The 23814-nt window shown below is 42.2% G+C and overlaps 1 protein-coding gene across 7 annotated transcripts in view; it reads left to right on the top strand.

The window, feature by feature from the left end:
• The first annotated feature begins 3735 nt into the window (after positions 1-3735).
• CDC27 (cell division cycle 27) overlaps positions 3736-23814 on the top strand; it is a 34839-nt gene continuing 14760 nt past the window's right edge. The window contains exons 1-11 of one of the 7 annotated variants that reach the window (XM_041125172.1): positions 3736-3997; positions 10186-10261; positions 13637-13784; positions 15925-16050; positions 17031-17128; positions 17655-17809; positions 17922-18136; positions 18822-18936; positions 22493-22626; positions 23062-23161; positions 23459-23666. In XM_041125172.1, the coding sequence (XP_040981106.1) occupies positions 3971-3997; positions 10186-10261; positions 13637-13784; positions 15925-16050; positions 17031-17128; positions 17655-17809; positions 17922-18136; positions 18822-18936; positions 22493-22626; positions 23062-23161; positions 23459-23666 (1402 nt within the window). In that variant the 5' untranslated portion in view covers positions 3736-3970. The remainder of the gene's footprint in view (positions 3998-10185; positions 10262-13636; positions 13785-15924; positions 16051-17030; positions 17129-17654; positions 17810-17921; positions 18137-18821; positions 18937-22492; positions 22627-23061; positions 23162-23458; positions 23667-23814) is intronic. The other 6 variants (XM_030021458.2, XM_030021454.2, XM_030021457.2 and 3 more) reach the window with 6 other exon arrangements.

The raw sequence follows: 23814 nt of genomic DNA, 5'->3' as shown, positions 1-23814 counted from the left end.
TTCCTCCCTTAAACAGTATCTGTGCTTTCGCTTTGGACTACTCATTGAAGCAGTAGATGGAGGAGACCCCTCGGTCTCCACCAGCTATCAGAGCTAGCAGGATCATCCCACAGAGAGGGGAAAAAGGCAGGTTTTATGACCGCTAGATGTAAGGGAGGAGTTCAGACTTGGGGCTGAGGGTCTTTGTTCATCATCCCACCCTCAGTGTGGGGCCAAGAGCTGGGCTGCACTCTGGCCACTTCTTCCTGATGGAGGTAGGTAGGCCTGGAGCAAAGTGAGCATGAGGGACAGGTTGCATCAAAGAGATCCCGTATTCTTGGCGGTTTTTCACCTTCTCTCTGCCCTAAAGCCAGCCCTGCCTGTCACAGCCAGAAAAGGCCAGAGGCCCTTTAAAAAACCAAAAACGTCAGAGAAAACATTAAAAACATTCTTTTTTCTATATCATTGACAGGTCCAGAAGTCTAGTTTTGAAGGTTGATTTCCAGGAAGTTGAATCCTGATGAATCAGCAAGGGGGAAGGAAAACAGGGAAGCGATGGGTATTTCTGGGCCAGGTCCCACCTCCACCCTCATGGCACGGGATGGCGGGTCCCTGGGGTGCAGGTCGTGTCCTGCCTGGGATGGAGCCCAGCCAGGACTGGGCTCCCTGGATGGTTCCTCTCCATCCAGCGTGTTAGCAGTCAGAAGCTGTCTGGGGGCTGTGCAATGCAAGCTGGTGGCTCTCTCCCTCTTCCTACCTGCAAAAAAAAATCATCACAGCATCGTTAGAAGTGGTGAATAATTCATGACAGACAACTCAGTCCTCCCATCAGCAGAACACCTGGGAGTAGAAAACACTTTTCTTTGATTTGTTCCTTATTCCAACGTCCTCACTCCGTGACTTTGACTAGAAACTGAAGGCGTTTTGCTCCGATGTGGTTGACTTCAGCTGCCACTTGCTCATTTCTGTGCAGTGACTGAGTAACAGCTGCTTTCAATTCCCACTGCTTGATTCAAATGCTCATAAAAAGCAACATAAGCTGTTTATAGATGTAAGATTAGATTTTAGCTTCTGTCTGTGGTATTTCCACAGCTTCCATTAGGGAGAATCTGGGCATCTCGCCTCTTTAATGTACTATCTGTGTTTTAACCTGTTAAAGGACCATGGTGACAGGGTGAGAAAGGATGCTGCTTGCTGCACACTCACTCCAGGGTCACGTTTGCCCTTGCCACCACCGTGGCATTGACTCCTGCAGAGGAACGTGCTGTTACAGAGAGGAACCGAGCAGAGGAGAGGTGGGGGACCTGCCTGAACTTGCAGAGGAAATCCATAGCAGAGACTGGGGGCCCTGCTAGCTGTGATATTCCTGCCCCGGCAAGCCAAGAGGCTGCACTCTCGCTCCTATATGAGAGTACATGCCTTGTATATGAGCCTCCAGCTTCTGCACAGACAGGAATGACACTGTAAATTAAAACCAAAGAGATTCCTGCAAAGAGACAGACAGAAAGAGAGCAGTGGAAAATGACAGAGAGAACTAGAGAAAAACATGAGGACTGTGAAGCACCTTCTGGTTAACAGCCAGCCATGCTTTACTTTGGGGACCTGTTCTGTCTCTTTAGGATAAAGCAGAGATGACTTGTACCAAAGCAGGTTGGAATGATGCACTCGAACAGGTGCAGTATATACCTCTATATGTGCCTCCATGCCCTGCCTCGTCCTCTGGAAAAGGTGAGAAAAGGAGACAGTGGTTTTACTCCCATGGACATTCATAAAAAGCATCTGTGGACACCAGTGAGTGACCCCACACGCAGACCTGCACTTCAGGACTGGAGGAGTCTCTATAATATCGATATGTCCCAAGACAATAGTCAACACTCTGTCCTTTCATAGTTTGGATGCTTTACTTGAAGTCCAGGGGACTCTGAGGAGAGGTAAAAATAACCCCCCACTCTAAGGAGAGCCTACGGCTGTATCTCCTCAGGCTGTGATAAGACAGAGACTCATACCAAAGATGGTCTGGATGTCAGGAGAGTTAGCGCTGTGCCCTGTGAAATGGAAGAGACAGATGGAGCCAGCTTTCATCCTGAGGAGTTATCAGCAGCACACAGCAGGGCAGCAAGACCAGGATGAGGATGATGAGTACGGACTGTGCTCCTTGAAAGGCTCCCTCAGACCCACGTATGGACACGTCACCATCATCACCGTTGGTGTGTGAGGCCAAAGGCCTTTAGGGAAGGCAGACATTTCACTGTATCATGTTGTTCACATCCTTCATGTTCGTCAAAATGACTCGGGTCGACCTGATAGCTAGCCAGGTATCCATCCCGGGGGAAAGCACTGCTCTGTGACCCATTTTGTTATTTGTCTCAGGTCAGGGATTGAAGAAAGCTTTGCCTTTCCATGCCAACCTGCTCACACCCTGAAAGCAAACACCTGCAGATTTACTGGAGTGATAACAAACTTGTAAATACGCTTTTCAGAAACCCAGAGGAAGACATGTAAAGAGAGTGGGGAAGCAGGCAGGGCAAGCCCTCTTGCTCTACATGCAACTTTTCAACATAAGCACCAGGCACGCAGCTTTTATTCTCACGTAAAGATGCAGCCCCCTGCTCTCACATGTGCTCAGCAGCACATCAGGCAATGCCAGGATCCATCTTTCAGGCAGCTGAGTGCAAGTGCGAAAGGTACTGGAAAGAGCAGGTTATAGAGTCTGTGTACGTAGGTGTGCGCGCACGTGTTGGGGGTGGTGTTACGTGGTGGTTGTATTACAGGAAGCCCGCAGAGGGGTTTGGAGAAGGAAGGGCTCTGGTAGTTGCAGGTGGCTATTGATAGGTCAGTATTTTTAACAAATTGAAATTTGGTTGTGCAACTTTATTCCATCCTTTTGGGAAAGGAAGAGAGCGCTCCCTGTGCCAGGAGATACGGCGCCTTCAGATTCAAGTTGTAAATTACCCACCTTGCCCCAGCACCCCAATCTGCCCATATTACTCCCGGCTACCTTGGCTGCACCCACCTGGGGAGAGCCGCCAGCACAGGACCCCTCAGGACTGCCCTGCCAATGATGGGGACAGCACCTGGGCTGTGCTGGCCCCCGACACTGGGAGCAGAGACAAGGAAACCACCAGCCAAAGCCCAGCACCAGGGGCCGGGCTGGCACAGGACACAGCAGGCCTCCGGTTATGGCGGGAAGGAGACCGCGGGCTAGCGCCGTGAGGGATGCCAGGGGGGGCTTCCGACAGGCCCCCACAGCACCCAAGACACCCCAAAACCCCGTTTTTTGGTACAAAGTGCAAGTTTCTACCCCTTGCATGGGTGCAAAGGCGCTTTGAGGGACGAGCCGCAGACCCCGCAGGGGGGTTCCACCGTCCCCCCTCACGCCGGGTGCCAGCGCTGAGGGCCTGAGGCAGCCGCCGCCCTCCCCGCCGTGAGGGACAGAACCGCGCGCCCCCGTATTCCTTCCCCCCTTCCCCGCCCCAGCCGGCCTGCGTGGGCAGCGTGCTGCCCCGGCTTCTGTACCGGTGCTCGGGGGCACCGAGGGCAGGCGGCGGCGGCGGCAGACCCGAGCGGGCCGCTGCCTTTCCCCGCCGCCGCCGCCGGGCCCGCTCCCCTCTAGCCCCGCCGCGCCGCTCGGCTATCTCCGTCCCCGCTCGGGCGGCTCCGTCAGCCGAGGCGCTTCCGCCTGGCTGACAAGAGGGGCTTTCCCATCTGTTTTCCGTCGGCGTTCGGCTCTTTCCGCCTGCGGCTTCGGGTATTTCCGGTAGACGGTTCGGGTGTTTCCGCCACCAGCTTCGGGCGGACTCGGCGGCTGGCCGGCCTCGTTCCTTCCCTCCCCGCCGCCTGCCCCGGTAACGGTCGCTGGGAGTTTAAATGAGCAGGGGCCGGGCCGCGCCGCGCCGTCGCCGGGACACGCACTGAGGCGGGGCCGGGGCCGCCCCGCTCCGGGCTCGGCGAGGAGGAGGAGGAGGAGGAGGCGGAGGCCGGGGAGAGCAGGATGACGGTGCTGCAGGAACCCGTCCAGGTACCGACCCCTGGGCGGCACGGGCTCGGGCTCGCCGCCGCGCTCAGGCCCCAAGGCCCGGCCCGGCCTGGCCTGGCCTGGCCTGGCGGGGGGAGCCGGACCCGCCGCACCGCCCGCTCCCCGGGGAAGGCCTCCCCGCCGCCGGGCCTTCTCCTGTGGTGGGTTGGGGGGGGCCCTGCTCCGCTCGGGCCGCTCCCGGGGTGTGTGTGGGGCTGCGGGCCCCGGGTGCCCCCTCCGCCGGTGGGAACGGGCCCGGCCCGCAGGGCGCTCGGGCCGCTCTCCTCCGCCCTCTGGGCTTGGGAGCCCGTGGGGCTTAAGGGCTTCTTCACTCCTTCGTGCCTCCCCTCTCCATCCCCTGCGCCTCTGGGACGAGCTGCCCTCGCCCTTTTGCCCCTTTCGGGCCCCCGCCCGGGGGCAGCCGGCCTCCCCCGCAGGAGGTGTGGGTCTCCCGCTGCACCGCAGCTGAGTCGGCTTCCAGAAAAGGCCGTTTCGGCTCCCCCCGTAGATCCCCTGGGAGACCTGTTGATACCTCTCTCTTCATCTCGCTTACCTTTCTGCATTTGCTGCTATTTCATTTTTAAACGCTCACGGCGTGCTTGGCTCTGTACGTGTCCTGCAAATGAAGGACGTTCCTCCTTCCCAAGGCGTTAGTACCTTCAGACTGATGGGGGACCTAGGAGAGAAAATAACGTAAATTTTGTTTTTCTACCATATTTTAGTCTCACTGTAGTTACCCTGGTGGGCTTCCTGCTCTTGTTCTCGGTCTTCCCATCCAAAAGGCACGATTCACAGAATTAAGAGTTGCTTCTTCTTTCCACCTTTCCTCTATGCCCGTTACTCCAACTATTCTATAATCTTAATTAATGAGTCTTCTTATTCATGTTCCCGTTTTTTTATTTTTAGCTTTTTAACAGAGTGGGGGTTTTTCTAGTTATGCTAGGAACCTGTAAGTGTCATGGCAGTACATGATTGTGTTCTGTAATGAACATAGTGAAAATTCTTGCTTTTGGCTCTCTTCTCTCCTTTAAATGAAAAGGTGGGAGGGGAAGAAAGACTTCTACCGTGGAAGACCACCATGCTGGCTTGACCCTGTCTGTGCAAGATGGTGACAGTGGTGGCACTCTTGTAGACCAGGGGTTTGTATCCTTGATGCCACTGTTCTGCTCGTCCAGTCTGAGAGCAAGGGTCAGTGTGCTGCTGGAAATGCTTTTGCCCACCCAGTCCCTTTTCTGCAGTGGTCGTACTTACGCCATTGCTGTTACCCTTGGAGCTGGACTGGTCTTTTGCACCAGTTGGGTATTCTAGGAAAACATGGGATTACAATAGAAAAGGAAGCAAGAATGCATTGCAGAGTGAATGGCAGGAAACAATATTTAATGTTTCCGGTGCTGTGCTAATTAGACTAATCAAGTGGAAAATATTTGCTATTCTGAGAGTTCCCTGATAGAAATGTGCAGCCTTCTTTTCCTTTTTCAGAAACGTAAAGACCTCTCTAATGTCATTCTCCATTCTGAAGCTCTAATCAGCTTGGATGTTTTGATGAGGCTTTGCTACATTGAATATATCTAGTTAGATTCTGCCTGCTTTCAAATGCCAAATAATTCCTTTATCAGTGGTTCTGCTGCTGTTAGCTTTGCTGCTATTCCTTGCTTACAGCAACACTGGTAAGTTCAGGATTTGTTATTTGTTGTGGCCTTGGTCATATTGTTGCTTTTAATGGTAAGCAAGCCACCAGTGCGCCATCCAAAACGAGGTCAACGTTGGAGTTCTGCCTGGATCTGCTGTTGTAGCTGTAGTCCTCTTTGTGCCATGGCTATGAGCAGTGGTGTAGAGATTGGACTGCTGTACTACAGGACCTTTCCAAACCAGCTCATGCTTGTTTTCTCACTAGTGTAACGCGTCCAGTGAGTGGTCTCCATTTTGCAGTATGCATCTGGGTGAAGTTGATTGCATTTCTGAATTCCCATTTTAGCTGGAGTCCATGTACGTAGCTCTGTTTTTCTGATTATTTTTTTAACGATATGATTGGAAAAGTTTACACTACTTCTCATTTTTGTCATTGCAGAGATTTTTTCCTGTCTATTTGTCTGTGTTCTCTCAACCTTTCAGATGTCTACAGGGCTTAGCATTCCAGGAAAAAAACCTGTCATCTTTGCAGTTGTGATATGCAAAGCATGACAGATAAAGAACAGTATCTCAGGGTGTATGTTGCCTTATAAATGCTGGGTTTTAATTGCATGAAATTAATGTCCCAGAAGACATCCTATTCACTGGTTAGATTTTTACTAACTTTTTAAATTCCTTAAGATGAACAAAAGTGCCAGAGTTTACATATACAACGGGCCTCTACTGTACTTCCTGATGTGGTCAATTTAAAATTCTTCAGCTCAAACATAAAGCCTTGTATCCCATGTGCTGAGAAACAGGCTGGATGCCTTCCAAATATTTCTGAAAAACATCTTGGAAACGAACGCTTTCCTTGGAAATCAGCTGTTAAAGGTGATCATCTTCTGTGACCCACTTGAATGGTGCTTGAACTCCAAGGCTACTGTCATGGCTGAAAACATGCGATACCAATGTCTGCCTATTTAATGGGCAGAGTTTGCATAACTAGTAAATGCAGCACAGCTTATCACAGAAAACTCCTCCCCTCTGCCCACCCTGAAGAAGTCTTAAATCATGATAGAAACCGTTTAGTATGTCAATAGGCTATAAAGCTTTGAAAATCATTTCCAAGGCTATATAACTGTCAGAAGAGAACACCTACCTTTTAAGAGCTCTCTGGCTTAGATATGAAGTGACACTTGGACAATGCACAGGATTTTCTGGGTAGAAGATAGACCTGTCTGAATCCGCTTTTATTTTCTTGCTCTCCTCTCTGAGGAAGCTTTGCTGCAGAGCTGTGGCTGGTGTGGTAGTTTTGGAATTCCCTGTTCACTTTGTATTTGCAAATTAATATGTATTTAAAATGAGTGACTAGGACCTGGAGGTTTATCTAGTCTGCAAGTGTGCTTAAATAAAACTTTGAAACACTTCAAGCTTCCCTGCTGTCCATGTTTGTAGCCCTGAGAACAGACATTGCAACCGAAGTATCTCAACTGCTTTGCACGCTCTTGACCAGGCTGCTTCTTTGGGTTTCTGTTGACAGGTTCCATGTAAAATTCGATAACTACCACAGGGAGGAAATTAAGACTGCATTTGGATTGTATTTGTGGTTGTGGTGTGTTGTCCTGCTCTGAAGTCTTTTGGGATTAATTAGTTTTTACTGGATAAACACCCCCAAAGTTTTTTGCTTCAGACCACTCTTTTGGTGTGGTTTAGCAACCGTCATGTGCTGCTAAGGCTGTGTAGATGCATTGAACTTCTGCTAGAACAAACTAAATTATTAATCTATAAAGAGATTGATGTTCCCGTCCAAAATTTGCTTCCTAAAAGGTGCACAAGAAGTTTTCAGTAGTTTGAGATACAGTCGTAGTTCAGACATCTATTCCAATAGAAAATTGTTACTGCATAGGTATGGCTGATTCCCTGCCACCTTCCTTTCCTTTTCCTGCTCTTTTAGGAGAGTGTGTGCGAGGATTCAGTCTTCAGCATTTGTCTGTTGAAGGCATGAGTCCAACTTCAACTTTTTGGGTTGCAAAATGATAATTATTATGTAACGGGGATACTACCAGCTGACTTCTTGCTCTCACTGGGACTCTGCTCAGTAGCGATTGTTATTTGAGCCAGTATGTAGCGTAACTTTTATAATATGGCTGTGATATAGCCAAAAATCACTTGTGTCCCCTCTTAGCCTTTGGCAAGATTGTTTCTGGCAACTTGCTCCTGTTTAAGAAGTCAAATGACATTGATTTCACACACACACACGCACACACACACACACACAGCCCCGCACCCCCCCCCATACCTTTGTTTTGTAAGCATGCTGAATTACATCCCTGTAAAGACAGTATTTTTAACCTGAAGATGGCACAACTTGGATAGATTCATGTAAATGTCACTGGTGACTTGGTAAAGGAAGAGCTGCTTTTGAGAGCAAGAGAAAAAGGAGACCTTAGGCTGCTCTAACTTGGGTATAGTGTGAAAAGTTTTAACACCCTCCTTCTGTCTCGTACTTTTTCTACCGTGCTGTCCACAGTGCACAGAACAATATACAGCCTTGGAGCTTTTCAAGGTAAAAGGGAGTAATCACTTCAGGCAGACTCTGTGGCTGAAGTTATCTAAGTGTGGAATACAGCCAGAGAGAAATAATAAGGTGTCTGTATTATAATAATCGAACTGAGAGAATTAATTTTTAAATACTTTCACACAAGCTTAAAAGTACCTGTTGGCTTTTTAAGTATATTGTTGGGACCTACTGGTAGAAGAAAATAGTACCTCTGTATAGATTTTTATGTATAATATTCTATATAGTAATTGGAGACTCTGGTATGTACTGTTCATGAAGGCTGTGTAGGCTTCCCGTGAAGAGAACTCGCACATTTTTCACACCCTGTGTTTGTCAAGTTTGTGTTGGAAGGAGTAGCATATGGTACATGTAACTCTATGTAATGTTTGAATTTTTTTAGATTAAATTGGCGCTTGCCTTTCCTACTGGGAATAACATTACAGGGCACTATTCCTTTAGCTCTGGAAGATTTCTTTTGGTCTCGGACTGCCTGATAGGTATCAGAAGCTAATTCTGTTTGTTGTCGGTTGCTGATGAATATTGGAGAAATACTAGACCACAGTGCCTTGAGTTCATAAGTTCAGATCTTGTTTGGATCATTAATAACAAAACTACTGCAGAATGGCTGTTTATGGGAAACTGCTTTGGAACTTGAGCAAGACTGCCAGATGGGAAGGAACTGCAGTCCTGATACCAACCCTGCTAACCTCAAAACACAAACCCTGATAAGCGTGCACACCACCACTTGTAGTAGGTGGGGAGGAAAGGCTGACTAGATCTTAAAAGGAATTATTTTTCACATCCCACCCCTCTTTTACAGATAACAGAAGGCTTTTAATCTGATCTGAAGAAAATTGCCTGAGTAGTGTTTGTTGTGAAACCTGCGTACCCCAGCCCTATTCTTTTGCTGGACAGCTCTTGCTTATAGTTCAGCTAGTGGTGACAGCAGTGCAAGTAATTATGACAGCTACTTTAATGGTGTACATGGTTTGTACACCTGTATGTATGTTTGATTTGTGTTTCACTGGACTAGTGCCATCTTTAGAGTGCACAAATATTGACAGTCCAAAACTCTTGAGCTTGGTGTTCGTGAAAAAAGATAGTACCCTTAAGTAGGTAGCTGGTTTTGACTAAGTATGAGTATATGAGCAAAATGTAGAAGTTGATTATTGCCTTCATATATGTCTGTATATATCAATTTGTCCATCTCATTTGCATTGCATTCATTCTTGTGTGATACCTTGCAATTCTAATTAGTGGCAGTAAATAGGTGGCTGATGAGCAAAGACCCAAACAAAACACCGCAACAAAAGCAGTGGATTGCGTTCATCTTGGTTCTTAAGGGAACGCTGATATCTCTTCAAGGAAAATGCTGTATACCTAACACAATCAACAGCAGTCTTATACTGACAGCCTTAGACACTGACATGATTTCTAGTCCTGTTAGTTTTTGGTTTGGCATGTCTCAAGAGGAGATAGTTTAAATGGGTTTATGCATAATGCCATTAAAGTGGGTTGGGCACTCTAGATTTTTCCCACCTCCCCTGCCCCTCCTTGGACCCAGCTAAGAGCAAAATGGAATACTCTGGTAACCCGTTGAGGGGTGGTTTTTGTTCTTGCCTTTACTTAATGTCTTATTGTTCGGTGGTGGTTTGCAATAATTCATGCTCAGTTATGCAGCAGGCTAAAACTCAGTAACAAGTGGAAGTACTCACTGTTATTTCGGTGCATGTTGGCTGAGGTTTATAGATGGTTGTGTATGATATCTAGTGAGCAACATTCTTAGGTTGGTTCATGACTTCAGTGCTAAATTTGTGTGTGGTTTTTTTTTTTTTTTTTTTTTTAAATCTCTTTACTAATAGTTGAAACAACTAAAACTTGGCCTGTGTGTTTATCCTTCTCCATTCTTCTTAGGACTCCAGTAAAACAAAATTGAACTTTGCCTTTTGACAGTAAAGGCTAATGAGTTTTGCATTTTTAAAGCTTCTCTCTAAATTTAGATTATTTTCTTGTCTTACAGGCTGCTATATGGCAAGCACTTAACCACTATGCTTACCGCGATGCAGTGTTCCTTGCAGAAAGATTATATGCAGAAGGTATGTACTTTGCAAATACAAAGTTGATGCTTCTTTCAATTTTGATTTAGGATTTTTGAGCCTCTGGTTCTGCTTTGTTTGACTCCTGTTGTTGTGATAATGAAGTTTAACTTTCTGCTTGGGGAAAGCGGAAGAATGCCTTGCAATTAGGTTGGAAAATCAAATCATGTAACAGCCGCAATGTTACTTTACAGTAAAACCTCCTTAAAAAGAATTAAACTCAGAGTTGTGTGTTTAAATGAAATGTTTACAGTGATCTGTTGTATGGTATCAAATGGGGGAGAGCGGGTTTTTTTTAATAACCTTAAGCATTGCATGTCTTCCAAGGGCACTTGAGGATAGATGCAGTACACAAATTCTACAAATTGTCTTGATATTGAAAGCTGTCTTTGCTAATAATGCTGTTCAGTTATGTTGATTGGTGTGTTAGCTGAAAGAGATAATTTTGTGATGATGAGAGGATAGCATAGTGAAATTGAGACAATGAGAATCAGAACATTTGGAATAGGTATCTCCTGTTGAATTCTTGTTAATTGTTACTTCATTGTAATGCTGTCAGATTTAGGATGTCTTGGATACTGAGCAGGCAGCAGTAACACAAATCCGTACTTTTCCTGGGTCCTTCAAAGACCGCTTCTTTCTTGTGTTCTAGTCCCTCTTCTTCCTTAACGTTTCCTCCATGACCTCAGATAAGCTTTTTGTTCTTCTCTACTTTTTTCTTCTTGGTACTGGTGTTAAGCTTTTTGTCTCTATTTTGAAAGGTATTGTCCCCTAATCACTAATATAAAAAAACCAACCCAACCCTTAAGGTAAAATATAAGCATAATAGAATTTCTCATGCTAAACAACTTAAGCTTATAATGTGAATTAAACTGTATAACCTGTTTCGTGCTCTGTGTTTTGTAATGAAATGCTTTGCTTTCAATGTTTTGCCTGACATGCCCACGGTGCAGTTCTTAACAATGAAAGCACAAACCTAATGTTTGATAAATAAAGAAATAAAGACTTTTTTTTTTTCTTCTTTTTTCCCCTCATGTCAAGGTTACTCATGAAATCTGGGGTCTTCCACCTGGTGGTTAAATGAGAAGTGCTGTGTAGAGTATTAGGAAACCTTATAATCTAGGTGTGCATAAAGGAAATAGTGTTTTAGGGATGACATACCTTCCCTGAACACAGCACATTGTGAGATGCAGGGAGATGCTAGATTGAAGGTAATTGCCAAGGATGTAGAAACAAAGAGAATCCACTTTTTGCAGCAGCCAAGAGAAAAATATGTGACTTGATACTGACACTATCTTTGCAGAATAATACTCTGCAAGAGTACTTCAAACAGCTTTTTTCGGTGACCAATAGTGCTGAGAGAGAACAGCATGCATGCTGTCGCTTGGTTCAGGCAATTAACTGCTAACAAAACATGTGGCTTCTGGTTAAAATAAGTAGTTATACTGCAGAGTAGAAGCTGCTGAACTTCAATACAGTGACTCCGTACTGGCAGTAGTGATTTTACCCTGAGAAGAACTTCTTTTAACTCCACCTGCAATTGCTGTTCTTGTGGGGACATCTGTGGCTTGGTAGTTTCCCAGAACTCTCAAAGTATGTTAAATTAGTGGATAAAAGAATTGATTTAACTTTAATTTTCAGAAAGATTTTGTGGTGTTTTTAGGATAAGGCTAATAAAATGTCCTCTCTTTGGGTCTTCGGTTTCCATTGTCACTGTCTGGGTGATGACACAAACTTAAAATAGTCAGTTTTCAGTGTAGCAAAGGATTTGAGCAAGTTGCCCAAAGAGGTTTTAGTACAATGCTCGTATTGATTTTTCTGAAGAGTTCCATATAGGTAGATGAACAAACATCAAAATTGTTTATTTTAATGCTGAATTCCATTTGCATGGTGGTGTGTTCTGAAAAGTATAAAGTAATGTGTGTTTCTTAATTACTTGGAGATTTCGGTTGCGTGCCTTTATAGGCAGCCTTTCTGTGATTTAAAATACATCATTGCCTAAGGGTGATTTGAGTGTAACATTTGGGGAAGTATGAAGAATAGGGTAAGACACCATGGCTGTACATAATCTGTGAGTGTATCTGGTTATCTCCATCTTTTTGCTTAAAACCCAGAAAACGGAGTTAAAATGAAGTCATATAGGTATTTCACACAATCATAGCTTAGTGCTTGAATTAACACCACAGCATGGCAGTGCTCACCGTTGCCTCACAAAAGTGCCTTCTCTGGCATTTTAAAGTTTCAGCTGTAAGGTTTTAAAGTTACTTCAGGGGTTAGCACTCTGTCCTTTATGCTGTAATCACAAGTAAAATCAGCAAGTCTGACCTCAGTCTTAAATCTGGATGCCAAGTCAAGCTTTTTGAATAGAACGTTCCTGGTGCAGTGCATAGTTCATCTCTGTGGTGGAAGAAGTGTTGAAGCAGGCATCAAATCTAAAGACCTCCAGTTTCTGCCATAGAGAAATGTTTCTGTCTTGATTGCTCTTGTTCTCTGTTTAGATAGAGATAATTTTGCCTGAAGTTTGACACCTTCATTCAAAATTTAGAAACAGCTGAGAACTCAGCTTGGGAAGAGGATTTGTAGGAGAGCTTGTACCTATCGCTACTTCTTAACGTAAAATAAATAAAGGATCGGAATGGTAATCTTAAGCCATGTTCCCAATGAAATAATGAGTGTAGGCAGCAAAAAGGACAAGGCTTAATGTTGGGGTAGAGGTCACTGGTAATTGACTGACTTTAATAGTCATTAAAATTGGAAAATCTGCTCCACTAAGTCATGTGAAGATACAGCATCAAGTGCTTTAGAAAAATAACAGAAGGAAAATTGCAAACAGGGAAAGAGCACTTGAAATTAGGATTAAAACTGTTAATTAGGCTACTTAGGCTGAAATAGATCTTCCTTCTGAAAGTTCTTGTACTTCCTCACAGCCATTGTTGTGCCAGTGTTTATGCACTGCTTAAGCTAATGCAAAGTGTTACTAGCAGGTGTGATAATACACTGAGCCAAGTCTTTGTGTGGCCAACGAGTTGTTAAAGTAGTTCTGTTGTACTAGGAATGACTGCTTTGCTTGTCTTGCTGTTATTTTAATAACAAGCTGGCTAATCACTTATTTAGATTGGGTAGCCAGAAGGATCAAAGTTCTTTTACAACAGTAGATGTTAAGAGCTGGTCTGACTATACAAGAAGATGGCATATGGAAACTTGTTATATGCTGACAAATAAAGAAATGCACTTCATTCGGTAATGAATTTCTCCAATATCAATACTTGTTTCCTTGTATCTTGTTCCTAGCTGGCTTTTACTCCCTGCCCCCAAATTCCTTGTATCAAAATGGTAAGCAACCAACTGATGATTTTTTTATTATTATTTTTTTAGTACATTCGGAAGAAGCACTGTTTTTACTGGCGACATGTTACTACCGCTCAGGAAAGGCCTATAAAGCATACAGGCTCCTAAAGGGACACAGCTGTACTACCCCACAATGTAAATACCTGCTTGCAAAATGTTGTGTTGACCTCAGCAAGTAAGTAAATCCTTTATGTTTTGTCCAGGGTTACAAATGCATTTTTTTGTTTGGATTTCTCTTTGAAAGCTGTCATATTGCATAAACTAGTAATTCATTGGTCCTTCAGCTCTAAAGTTTATTATAAGTTCAATTAATTTTGCTTTCAGATATGGACCCTACTGCAGAAACCTCTAAAAGGTATTGAATAACTTACAAAGGAGTTGTCAAGCTGTGTAGGGGGAGGAAACATTGATTGCTGAGATGGCTCAAGGAGACCACTCTGGGAAGTGTTTGTTTTAGTTTTGTGTTTCTCTGATACTTTGCTATTTCACTAAGTGTTTCTGGTATGTATTTAATGGATAGGCCATTTCCCTCAAACAGTAGGCTTGCTCCTCTCACCCAGTTACTGCTAACTGGGTGGGTAAGAGAAAAGATGGCAGACAGAAATCAGTTTTTGAAAACCCACAACAAACATGCCTTGAATCCACACCCAAGAATGCTGTATTCAACATCAAAATTAACCTTGACAGGGACATAGTAGTGTCAAGGTACCTTGCTGGTTTTCTGGAGTCTAACAGCAAGAGTATATAATGAAATTGCTCAAGCTACGGGCCCTAATGCCCTGAGAGTTTGTTGATGAGGGTATTTCATTTTTATGTAGACCCTTCAGCTCAAATGTAGGAGGCAATGTCTGGTTGAAGTACAGAATGGAGATGATGAGGCACCAAGAAAGGCAAAAACTTTTGTTCAAAAAACTTTAAATACAGTGGGGGTTCTTTACAGAAGCTTAAATGTCTCTCTACAAAACAGCTTGTGGTTGTGTGTTGTGGCTTTTTTGGCTTGTTTTTTTTTGAGTGGCCCTCTTTCAATGACAAAAAGAAAGTTTAATTTCTTTAGAACAGGTAATGTGATGTTGTTGGTGTTTCACACAGTATGATGTGATTGTTTTGCAGGATTCGTGATCCTGCTCACAACATGTAACCAAAATTCAGGTCTCTCAAGAGGCAGCAGGGGAAGCTCCTTAGTCTTCAATACTCTCTTTAATAGGCGAGTCCTTTGACATCTTTAGAGTAGCAAAGATGTCTTAGCTTGTTGTTTCTTTTGACACTCTTTTAACACTTTTGGAGCTATTATGATTCAGGTTTCTTTGCATCTCCTGTTGAAAGGGAAATCATGTTAATGCTCTACTTGGGAATGTCCCAGTGGAATAAATTTGAAGCTGATCGTTCCCTCCTTTGCTTTTACAAAGTCTGGTGTGTGCATATAATACATCAGCTTCTGAACTGATTTCAGTTAAATAGGTGGGATTTCTTAAACGTATTCTTTAGAATTTGTTAAATTTAACTGTTTTTGCTGTTACAGTTATATGAGCTCATTTATACAGATCTACCTTATGTTCTTGTGGGAATGGTCTATACTGATAGAAGCATCTACCTATAAGTATAATTTCAAGTGGAGGCAAGAAGAGATGATTTGTTTGTGCAGGTGTTGGTCTCAAATGCCGGAAGAATGCCTCCCATCCCCAGAAGTTGTATAAAGTAATTTTCAAGCCTAATAGTGAGTGGTCCATTCCATGTGAGTGGTACTGCTTGCTGCAGGTGTAGTAGATGCAAACTGAGCCTTTGTTCCCCTTTGGGGCCACTCTTACAAGAAAGCAAGGCATTAAAACCCAAAGTCTGTGCCATATCCCAGTACTGGATGTTAATTAAGTGTGTGGAGCCTTATAGATTGCATTTCTTAGTTGGGAAACAAAGCCAAACTAAGTGTTGTCTTAGCTTGTTACTACCTAAAGTACTTTCAAAAATGAAGTGTCTAGAAGACTTTCTTGTCCTTCGCTTAGTATTCTAAGATTAGTCACTTCTGGAAAAGTCATGTTGTATTATGTGTCTCGGTTTTGGAGCGGTGTGGGGTTTTGTGTTTGTTTTGTTTTTCTTCCCTCCCAGTAGAGATGTTCAGCTTCAGAGTACTGCATACCTTCATGTTGCTAGAGGAATCCATCAATTGTTTAAAATTCATTTGCAGGAACTAGTTTGTATGTGGTTTGAAACTTGTGAACACTGACAGTGGATTTCTGTTTTTGTTTGCAGCAGGGTGAAAACACTGGACTACCAATACTGTGAGCCTTGTAACCCCTTTAAACCTCTTGTTTTTTAAAAAGGCTTGCAGAAGGAGAGCAGATCTTATCTGGTGGAGTGTTGAATAAACAGAAAAGCCATGATGACATTGTTATGGAGTTTGGTGACTCTGCATGCTTTACACTCTCCTTACTGGGACATGTCTACTGGTAATGTTGCTTTTTTATTTTGTCTAATAAAGCTTGGTTGTTTGTTTGGTTTTTTTTTATTTGACCAAGCCCAACTTCAGTCAGGTACATTTTTAGTCACCACAGGGTACCCTTGTTTCTGGGTTATATGGCCATATGTAGTATGATAGATGCAGGTAGATAGTTGTGGAAACCGTCTAACCTGGGAATACAAGAATGGTTTGTCTTTCACCCAGAGCTTCTGACTGACTGAAAACACAAATTCCTCTTTTCCAGGTTAAGCATGCAATCCAAGAGTCGGGTTTTTTTTAATATCTTTGGGTTTGTTCTGTTTTCTTACCTCAGAGAAACTCTCAAGGCCTGTTTCTCAGTGTTGCCATTTTGATTTTTCTATATCTGTTTTACAGATGTATAGCTATAACCTTCAAATGAAAGTTTTGAGGATCGCCAGTCAGAATAGCTTAACAAATTTAAGTGGTTTGCTTTTGCCTAGATACAAGAAAGGTTTCAGTAAATGTGAACAAATTGAATAGGAATAGTGGGGTTCTTGGATTCTTCCCTAGTATACCTGTTCTCAAAAAAATTTATATCAGAAGAAGCTATCTTTGTAGCCAGATACTTAAGTGTTCAGTTTAGCCCCTAATTTAGATGGAAAAATATTATCCATACGTATTTAAAATGGCTGGAAGGCTAGCAATCAGGTTGCTGTTTGCAAAAAAGAAAAAAGCTGTTGCGAAGAATAGCATCTTTCTAAAATGAAAATTCTCAAGCTATACTAGTGCTTATGTAACTTTGAGGACTGTGTCTAAGGAACTTTCATCTGTGTCTAAATATGTCAAATAACTTCAAAAGAACTCAGTATTGCTCTGTGGCTTGAAAAATGAGGACTGTTGCTTTGACTCTCAACACGTTTTTGTTTTTCAACTCCTCTTCTGGAAAGCTATCTCGAACAAAAGTGCTATTCTTAAGTTTATAGGGAAACTGTTACATTCTTTTTGCAGCAAGACAGACCGGCTTGCCAAAGGATCAGAATGTTACCAAAAGAGCCTTAGTTTAAATCCTTTCCTCTGGTCCCCTTTTGAATCGCTATGTGAAATAGGTAAGTCTGCAGAACTGTTTTACTAGTGAAGATGTTTTCTACGTTTCTGGTTATGTCAAGCTTTCTGACTTGCCATTGCCATGTGGCAAGGTTTATTTTACTCCTAGTCCAGAACTAGTAAGGAAAATGCCAGCAGAATTCTTTGGGAGTGCTTTTGTGAGCAATAAGGCATTTAAAATGCTTTGGCAGTGTTTGGAGCTTTTGTCTTGTTTTCTTCCATTTTTACAACTTACACATTCTTGGATTTAACAATACTGTAAGTTTTCTAACCTACAGTTAGTAGACCTTTAGAAACTATGCTTCTGAGAATAACTTAAAAAAGCAAATCTATTTTTTAATAAAACTGATTGTCCAGGGTTTTGTACTGGAAGAACTCTTCTGCCTTAATGTAAGGGGTTTTAAATCAATGAAATAAGAACACAACCCTTCTGAAATACTTTGTCCCCTGTCCTCCTTGTTTCAGGCTGAATATTCAGCATACAGACTCAGGAATAACTCTTTTAAAAATCTCCTTCCAATCTTACAGGTGAAAAACCAGACCCTGACCAAACATTTAAATTAACATCTTTACAGAACTTCAGCAGCTGTCTGCCTAACACTTGCACAACATTGGTATCTAATCACAATATATCCCATAGACAGCCTGAGACTGTCCTTATGGAAACGCCGCAAGACACAATTGTGAGTTGTGCTAAAATCATTGTATTTAAAGCAGTCTTTCCAGCTTAACTGAAAAAATGCTAATTAGAAACTACACTGTGTGAATATCTAACAGGTGCCTTCCATTTTTCAGGAGTTGAACAGAATCAATCTAGAATCCTCCAATTCAAAATACTCCTCCTTGAACACAGATTCTTCTATGTCTTACATTGACTCAGCTGTAATTTCACCAGATGCTGTCCCTCTTGGGTCAGGAACTGCCATATTGTCTAAACAGGCTCAAAATAAACCAAAAACTGGGCGGAGTTTACTGGGAGGACCTGCGGCTTTGAGCCCACTAACTCCAAGGTAAGTTCTCAAGATAGACACTTTCTGTCTACAGCTGTGCTGTTGATAATGTTTGTGATTTGAAACAGGAAAGATGTCTGGTGCTGCAAAGCATACTTGAACAGGCATGTTGATAGTGTATTATAAATAATGCTGCAGGTGCAAAAGCTAAATAACTTCAGTAACTGCTCTTGGTCCTAGTGTTCATCTCTTCTGTTTTTTATACAAGCAGTTGGTATTTTTGATTAGAAGAGAGGAACTCGTGATTCAGTATATTGCTTATCACGGTCTTCACACTGGAAAAGTCTTTAAAGGAGTATGTTTCTGCTCTGAAATAAACTCTTTAAGAGCATTCCTTGAAGAATAGCTCTCTCCTAGAGAGCATGTAAATATGTGCTCTGTCCTGTGTGCCATCTTATTTAAACAGCATTTAAAATGTTACAAGCCATTAACACTTGGATGGTCTGTGTCTTAGTTATTATGCAGGCAGGCAAAGAAAGTTCTGTATCTTTTGATTTCAGGAATATTTTCTATTAAAGTCTCTTCTATAGATGAGGATACTAAGATATTAGAGGGTTAACATAAATCAATGAAGTAGTGCTGAAATAAAGTTGATCATCTGGATCTCTTTTTTAACTGCAGAATCAGGCCAGCTCTCATGGTCTAACATTCAGACATTGACCCTTCCTCTTCATTTTATTCTCAGCTTTGGAATTTTGCCACTAGAAACCCCAAGCCCTGGAGATGGATCGTATTTACAAAACTACACGAACTCTTCTTCTGTAATTGATGTGCCATCCACAGGAGCACCTTCAAAGAAGGTATCTTGCATTCTGGAATATGATTGTTGTTCTATGAGTTTAACATTGCAATGTACTTGAAAGAAGAATCTATAATGCAAAAAACATCGCATGTGAGCTGAATTGTGCTGACAGTGGGGAGAACCCAACTTACCCACCGTTTACAAAATTTGTTTTGAAGAACAATTTGTCTGAGTGTGGAACTGATTGAAGCCACCTTTAGTTGTGGAAATGGTTTGGGTTAATTAAGTGAGAATTAAATTTATGTGTAATTTGTCTACAAAGTATGTGTGTGGGGAGAAAAAAAACAACCAAAAAACCCACCAAAACCAACCAAAAACCTGCTCTTACTAACAACTATTTAATGCAGCAAAATAAAATGTTGTTCACCAGCCTATGTATATTTATAGGCTAGTGAGGTTGGGGGTGCAGGGAGCAGTTTATTTTTAATTTGACTGCAACTGGTCAGGTATTTCCCTGACAAAACTTTTTAGACTTTTCTGAAGTGTTAGTTAAAATCAAATCCATTGTAGAATAGTCTGTTACACTGAAATAACTGCTAAAGCCCCAACGGGTTGTTTTTCTTATTTTGAAAATCTCCTTTTCAGCTAAGCAAATGAGGCAGCAAGAAAAAAAATACACCACATCACAAGTAAAGATGTCTGTGTTGTAAATATTTTCAGCTTGTAGTGTCACTTCCTTTGGCTAGCAAAACAGATTTTTTTTTTTTCCTCAACTTTTATAATGATAAGCAATAGTCTTTTATTTCCTCATTAAAACAAGCCTTTTTTCCTCCACCCAAAATGCACAGGCATGTGCAGACTGCCTAACTGGTGTTGCTAGAGGCAACCTGAGGAAAGTGCTGTATCTTCTGTCCACCAGCCATCAGAGAGGAATGTACAAACACTAATGATTCTAAACCATGAAGGATTCATAACGTTTCAGTGTGCAATGTGGAGTCTGAAGACAGTCCAAACTTGGAGTTTTCATTTTAATTTTTTTTTAATTAATATATTTTCAGGGATGACTTCAAATAATCCGGGAAGCCTCAAGTGAGCTGAAGCTACCGCTTTCTTGCAAGCAGTTCTTGAATTCTAGTTTACAGACCAGAGTAATCAAAATACTGTTGGTGGTCGGTGGAGGGCTGACTGATGGAATGGTGCAGTTTCACTCGGCTAAGTCTGGTGCAGAGGAAACTAAAAATTGTCTGTGTTTCTCCGTAAGAAACTGCCATAGTTGCCATAGTGATAAATGAGAGGTGGAATGTTGGTGACAGTTGAAGAACCATTTGTTCCTTTCTAAAAACAAAAAAACCTGAGGGTTTTTCACTGTATTTTTAGTAAATCTAGAAGTTGCATGAGCGATGCTAGTGTTTTATAGGTGTCCAACTCTTTTTAAAGTAAAAACTCAGTGCAAGTAATAGTATTGAATTCCTCAAAGTAGAACTTGAATTTCCGTGTTTGATGCTCTGGACAAAAGAGTTGGTGCTCATCTTGCTGTGCCGTTCTGTAAGTGAAATTTGGGAGCTGTTAAAAACTGTGTTTGCCTTCTCTCATTGGCTCAGTACTAAAAAGAATAAAAGCTAGTAAGCAGATAACTTTTTTTTTTTCTCCTTTGGATGGTCTTTTGAAGCCTGTGACTGGGAACTCTGGAATGTCATTGCACAAGCCATTATGGTATCCTGTCTCTAGACATCTCATTACTGCAACATTTTCTATCAGTTCTCTTATCTCTCTATCAGTTATCAAGTCCTGCCTTCTTGTTTGTTTGGGTTTTTTTGTTTGGGTTTTTTTTGCATTTGTTCTGTTGGGGTTGGACTATGCTAAAACAGTCTGCTAGAAGTATGCTTTGTATGGCTGATCCAATTCCCATCCTGTAGTTGCTGAGGACCAACCAGTTTTCCACAGTACAGTGGAAAACACTGGCTTGTGGTGGATTGTACATATGTAGGAAGGTAAATTTTCATGAGTCTGAAAAATTGAAATGGTTAGCAAAGTGCAGCTCTTCAGTGTAGTACTCATCTGCATTTAATCTCATGTGTAGTGCTACATGATAGATGAAAAGCTTTGTGGAATCAAGTCATATTTGTTGCTTTTTTGTTGCTTTGCTAGGTATGGCACAACAGCACCAAGGTGTAAATTTCACTAATCCATGCATATGCTTTCTGCCCAGATGCATCTGTGCTACTACTTAAACACAAATATTTAATACACTTTAATAAATAGCTTAGAATTCTGGCATGCTTTGTCCAATGCAAATAATTACTTGGCCAGTTTCACTTCTGCTCTTCAAATTACTGAGTTAGAAAAGGTTTAGTGTAGCTGTGGCTAGAATGTGCATGGCTTAACGGAGGCAGTTTCCTAGGAAACACTTACGTAAATGAATGAAATGTTAGGATGAATCCAAAGGCTTCCTATCTGAGTGGGCAAGCATGTTTGCTGCCTGCCTAAACTGTCCTCTGATAACAAAGAAATTGAGAAGGGAAGGACAAAACGTTAGAAGTCGGGATAATGCATAAACTGGTGTTGCTTATGCTGTCATTGATCCCACTTGCCTATTTCTGGTGTCTTAAAGAACATCTCTTCCGAACAGCCGTCACTGAGTTGAATGTTGGTGTCCCTGGAGTGGGCAGAAAGATAGGGTTTAAGGTTTCTTTAAAAGACAGGGAGGGGAGGACCTGTTCTAAATCCTTTTTAGGAAGTCTACACATCAGACAATGAATTTCTATCTAAACTTGTTCCTTAGGTGTCAGATTCACAGTCAAGTTATCACAGCTCTAAGTTCCCACACCTTGGCTGTGTCAGGGGAGGCATCAAAGTGCGCATTTTAGCTCTGTGAAGATACAAGACAGTGTTTTGGTGCTAAAGTCATATTACATGCTTGTAACCTGTGGCAAATAAAAGCTACCAAAAATGTGCGTGTGCACACAAAGCATTGCTCAACTGACATGCAGTAACTTGCTGCTCCATGTTAACTTGACTGTAGGTATTCGTCTATTAACTTTCTATGCTGCATTGCAGGTCCCTTTTTGATGAAGCAGTTTATTTCTGTATCTGCTCCAAAGGCTCATGCAGTAATGATTTAATTTGTGAAATACTGGTTTATGCTATGAACAGATATGCTAAACAGGGGAGCAGCAGGCTCAGATGTTGTACAGCAAGCACCTCGATGAGGTGTTAATGGTGAATGGCTTCTGAATGTGGTTGTAATACGATAATTCAAAAAAATCTTTTTCTTTCCATGGTTGGTTTTTTGTACAACTTTCTGTGGAGAAGGAACTTCAAATATGCCATCTTTCATTCTTGCACAAACATCTTAACATACAGTTTCTTGCCACTAGATGGAGATTTTGTATCTTTCAAATAATGTGCATGAAGTTGGTAAACTAGGTGTTACTGGCATCTTAACAGGTAGAAAGAGAAGTGCTTTTGATGGGTCCTCTGTGGAGGGGGACCCTCACCCTTTATTGAAAGAATCTATATTTATCCTCCTTTGTGCAGTCTTTGATACACAGAATTGATTTGGTTTGATGTAGCAGAGACTGAGACTTCTTAGTGACATAATAACAAACCTGTAGAAACTTTGTGTTATGCAGACTGTCAGCAGGATAAGCCAAGCTGGAACAAAATCTGTCTTCTCACAGAGCGGAAATAGCCGGGAAGTCACTCCAATTCTTGTTGCACAAACACAGAGCTCTGGTCCACAGACAAGGTAGGGGGGGGACACCAAAAAAATCATCTCGGTATTACTTTTTGCATCTCCTTTCTTGAAGGAATTTGGCTCTTTATTTTCCCAACCTGTGTGGATGTTCCTGCGGAATTCCTCTTTGGATGAGGACGAACTGTATTTTTTGCTAGGTAAAACAACTTCAGTGGATAAGTAGGAAGCTCATGTGTGGTGGTTGGTCTGTTTGTTTTAAATAGCCTTTGCAGTTAGACCATTTCATCAGTAAATAAAAAAGTAGCTGGAAGGAAATTCTGCTCATGTTCTTGATGTGCAACAGGTAGATTTACTTTTTTTCATCCCTTGAAATGGGAATATCTGTGCTGCAGTACTTGAGCATTTTTGTTTAAAACAAAGATAAAAGCTGTTTTTATTAAAAATGCAGCGAAGAACTTTAGTTTTTAATGTGCTGTTTGTTTTCAGTACAACACCTCAGGTATTGAGCCCAACAATTGCTGCTCCACCAAACGCACTGCCTCGAAGAAGCTCTCGCCTATTTACTAGTGATAGCTCTACAACAAAGGTAACAAACTTTGTGTGTTTTGCAACCTTGTGGGACATCATGCTTTGGGAACACCAAAGCACAAATCTTTATGGACTGTAGTTAGGCGATTTGAATGTTTGCTGTTTAAAAATGAAGTACTAAAGATACTGAAGTTACTGAGTGTGTGTATGCTTAAGTTTAAAAGTCAAACAGCTGGGTGTCATTGTTAAGGCTGCAAAGAGGCATAAATATTACTTTACATAATTCACTTTCATGTTTAGTTACCTGAATTTAAAAGACTTTTATGTATGTAACTCTTACTCTTCTTACTTGCAGGAAAATAGCAAAAAATTAAAAATGAAGTTTCCACCTAAGATTCCAAACAGAAAAACAAAGAGTAAAACAAATAAGGGAGGAATAACTCAACCAAACTTAAATGACAGTTTGGAAATTACCAAACTGGACTCTTCCATCATTTCAGAAGGGAAAATTTCCACTGTTGCACCACAGATCCAGGCTTTTACACTACAGAAGGCAGCAGCAGGTCTGTTTACTACAGTCCAATAGCATTCAGAGTAAAGCTTCATGTGTCTGTATTTTAAGGTTGAATGGAAAAAAAGTTTCACTCCAGTGTTTGTTTGTTTCTTGTTTCAGTTAGCCTGCAGCTATCACCTTTCTATAATTATAAAGAC

Source organism: Aquila chrysaetos, chromosome 8 (genome assembly GCF_900496995.4).
Source record: "Aquila chrysaetos chrysaetos chromosome 8, bAquChr1.4, whole genome shotgun sequence".
NCBI classification, from domain to species: domain Eukaryota; kingdom Metazoa; phylum Chordata; class Aves; order Accipitriformes; family Accipitridae; genus Aquila; species Aquila chrysaetos.
The sequence above is the reverse complement of the archived record's forward strand: the minus strand, read 5'-3'. Positions and strand labels throughout refer to the sequence as shown.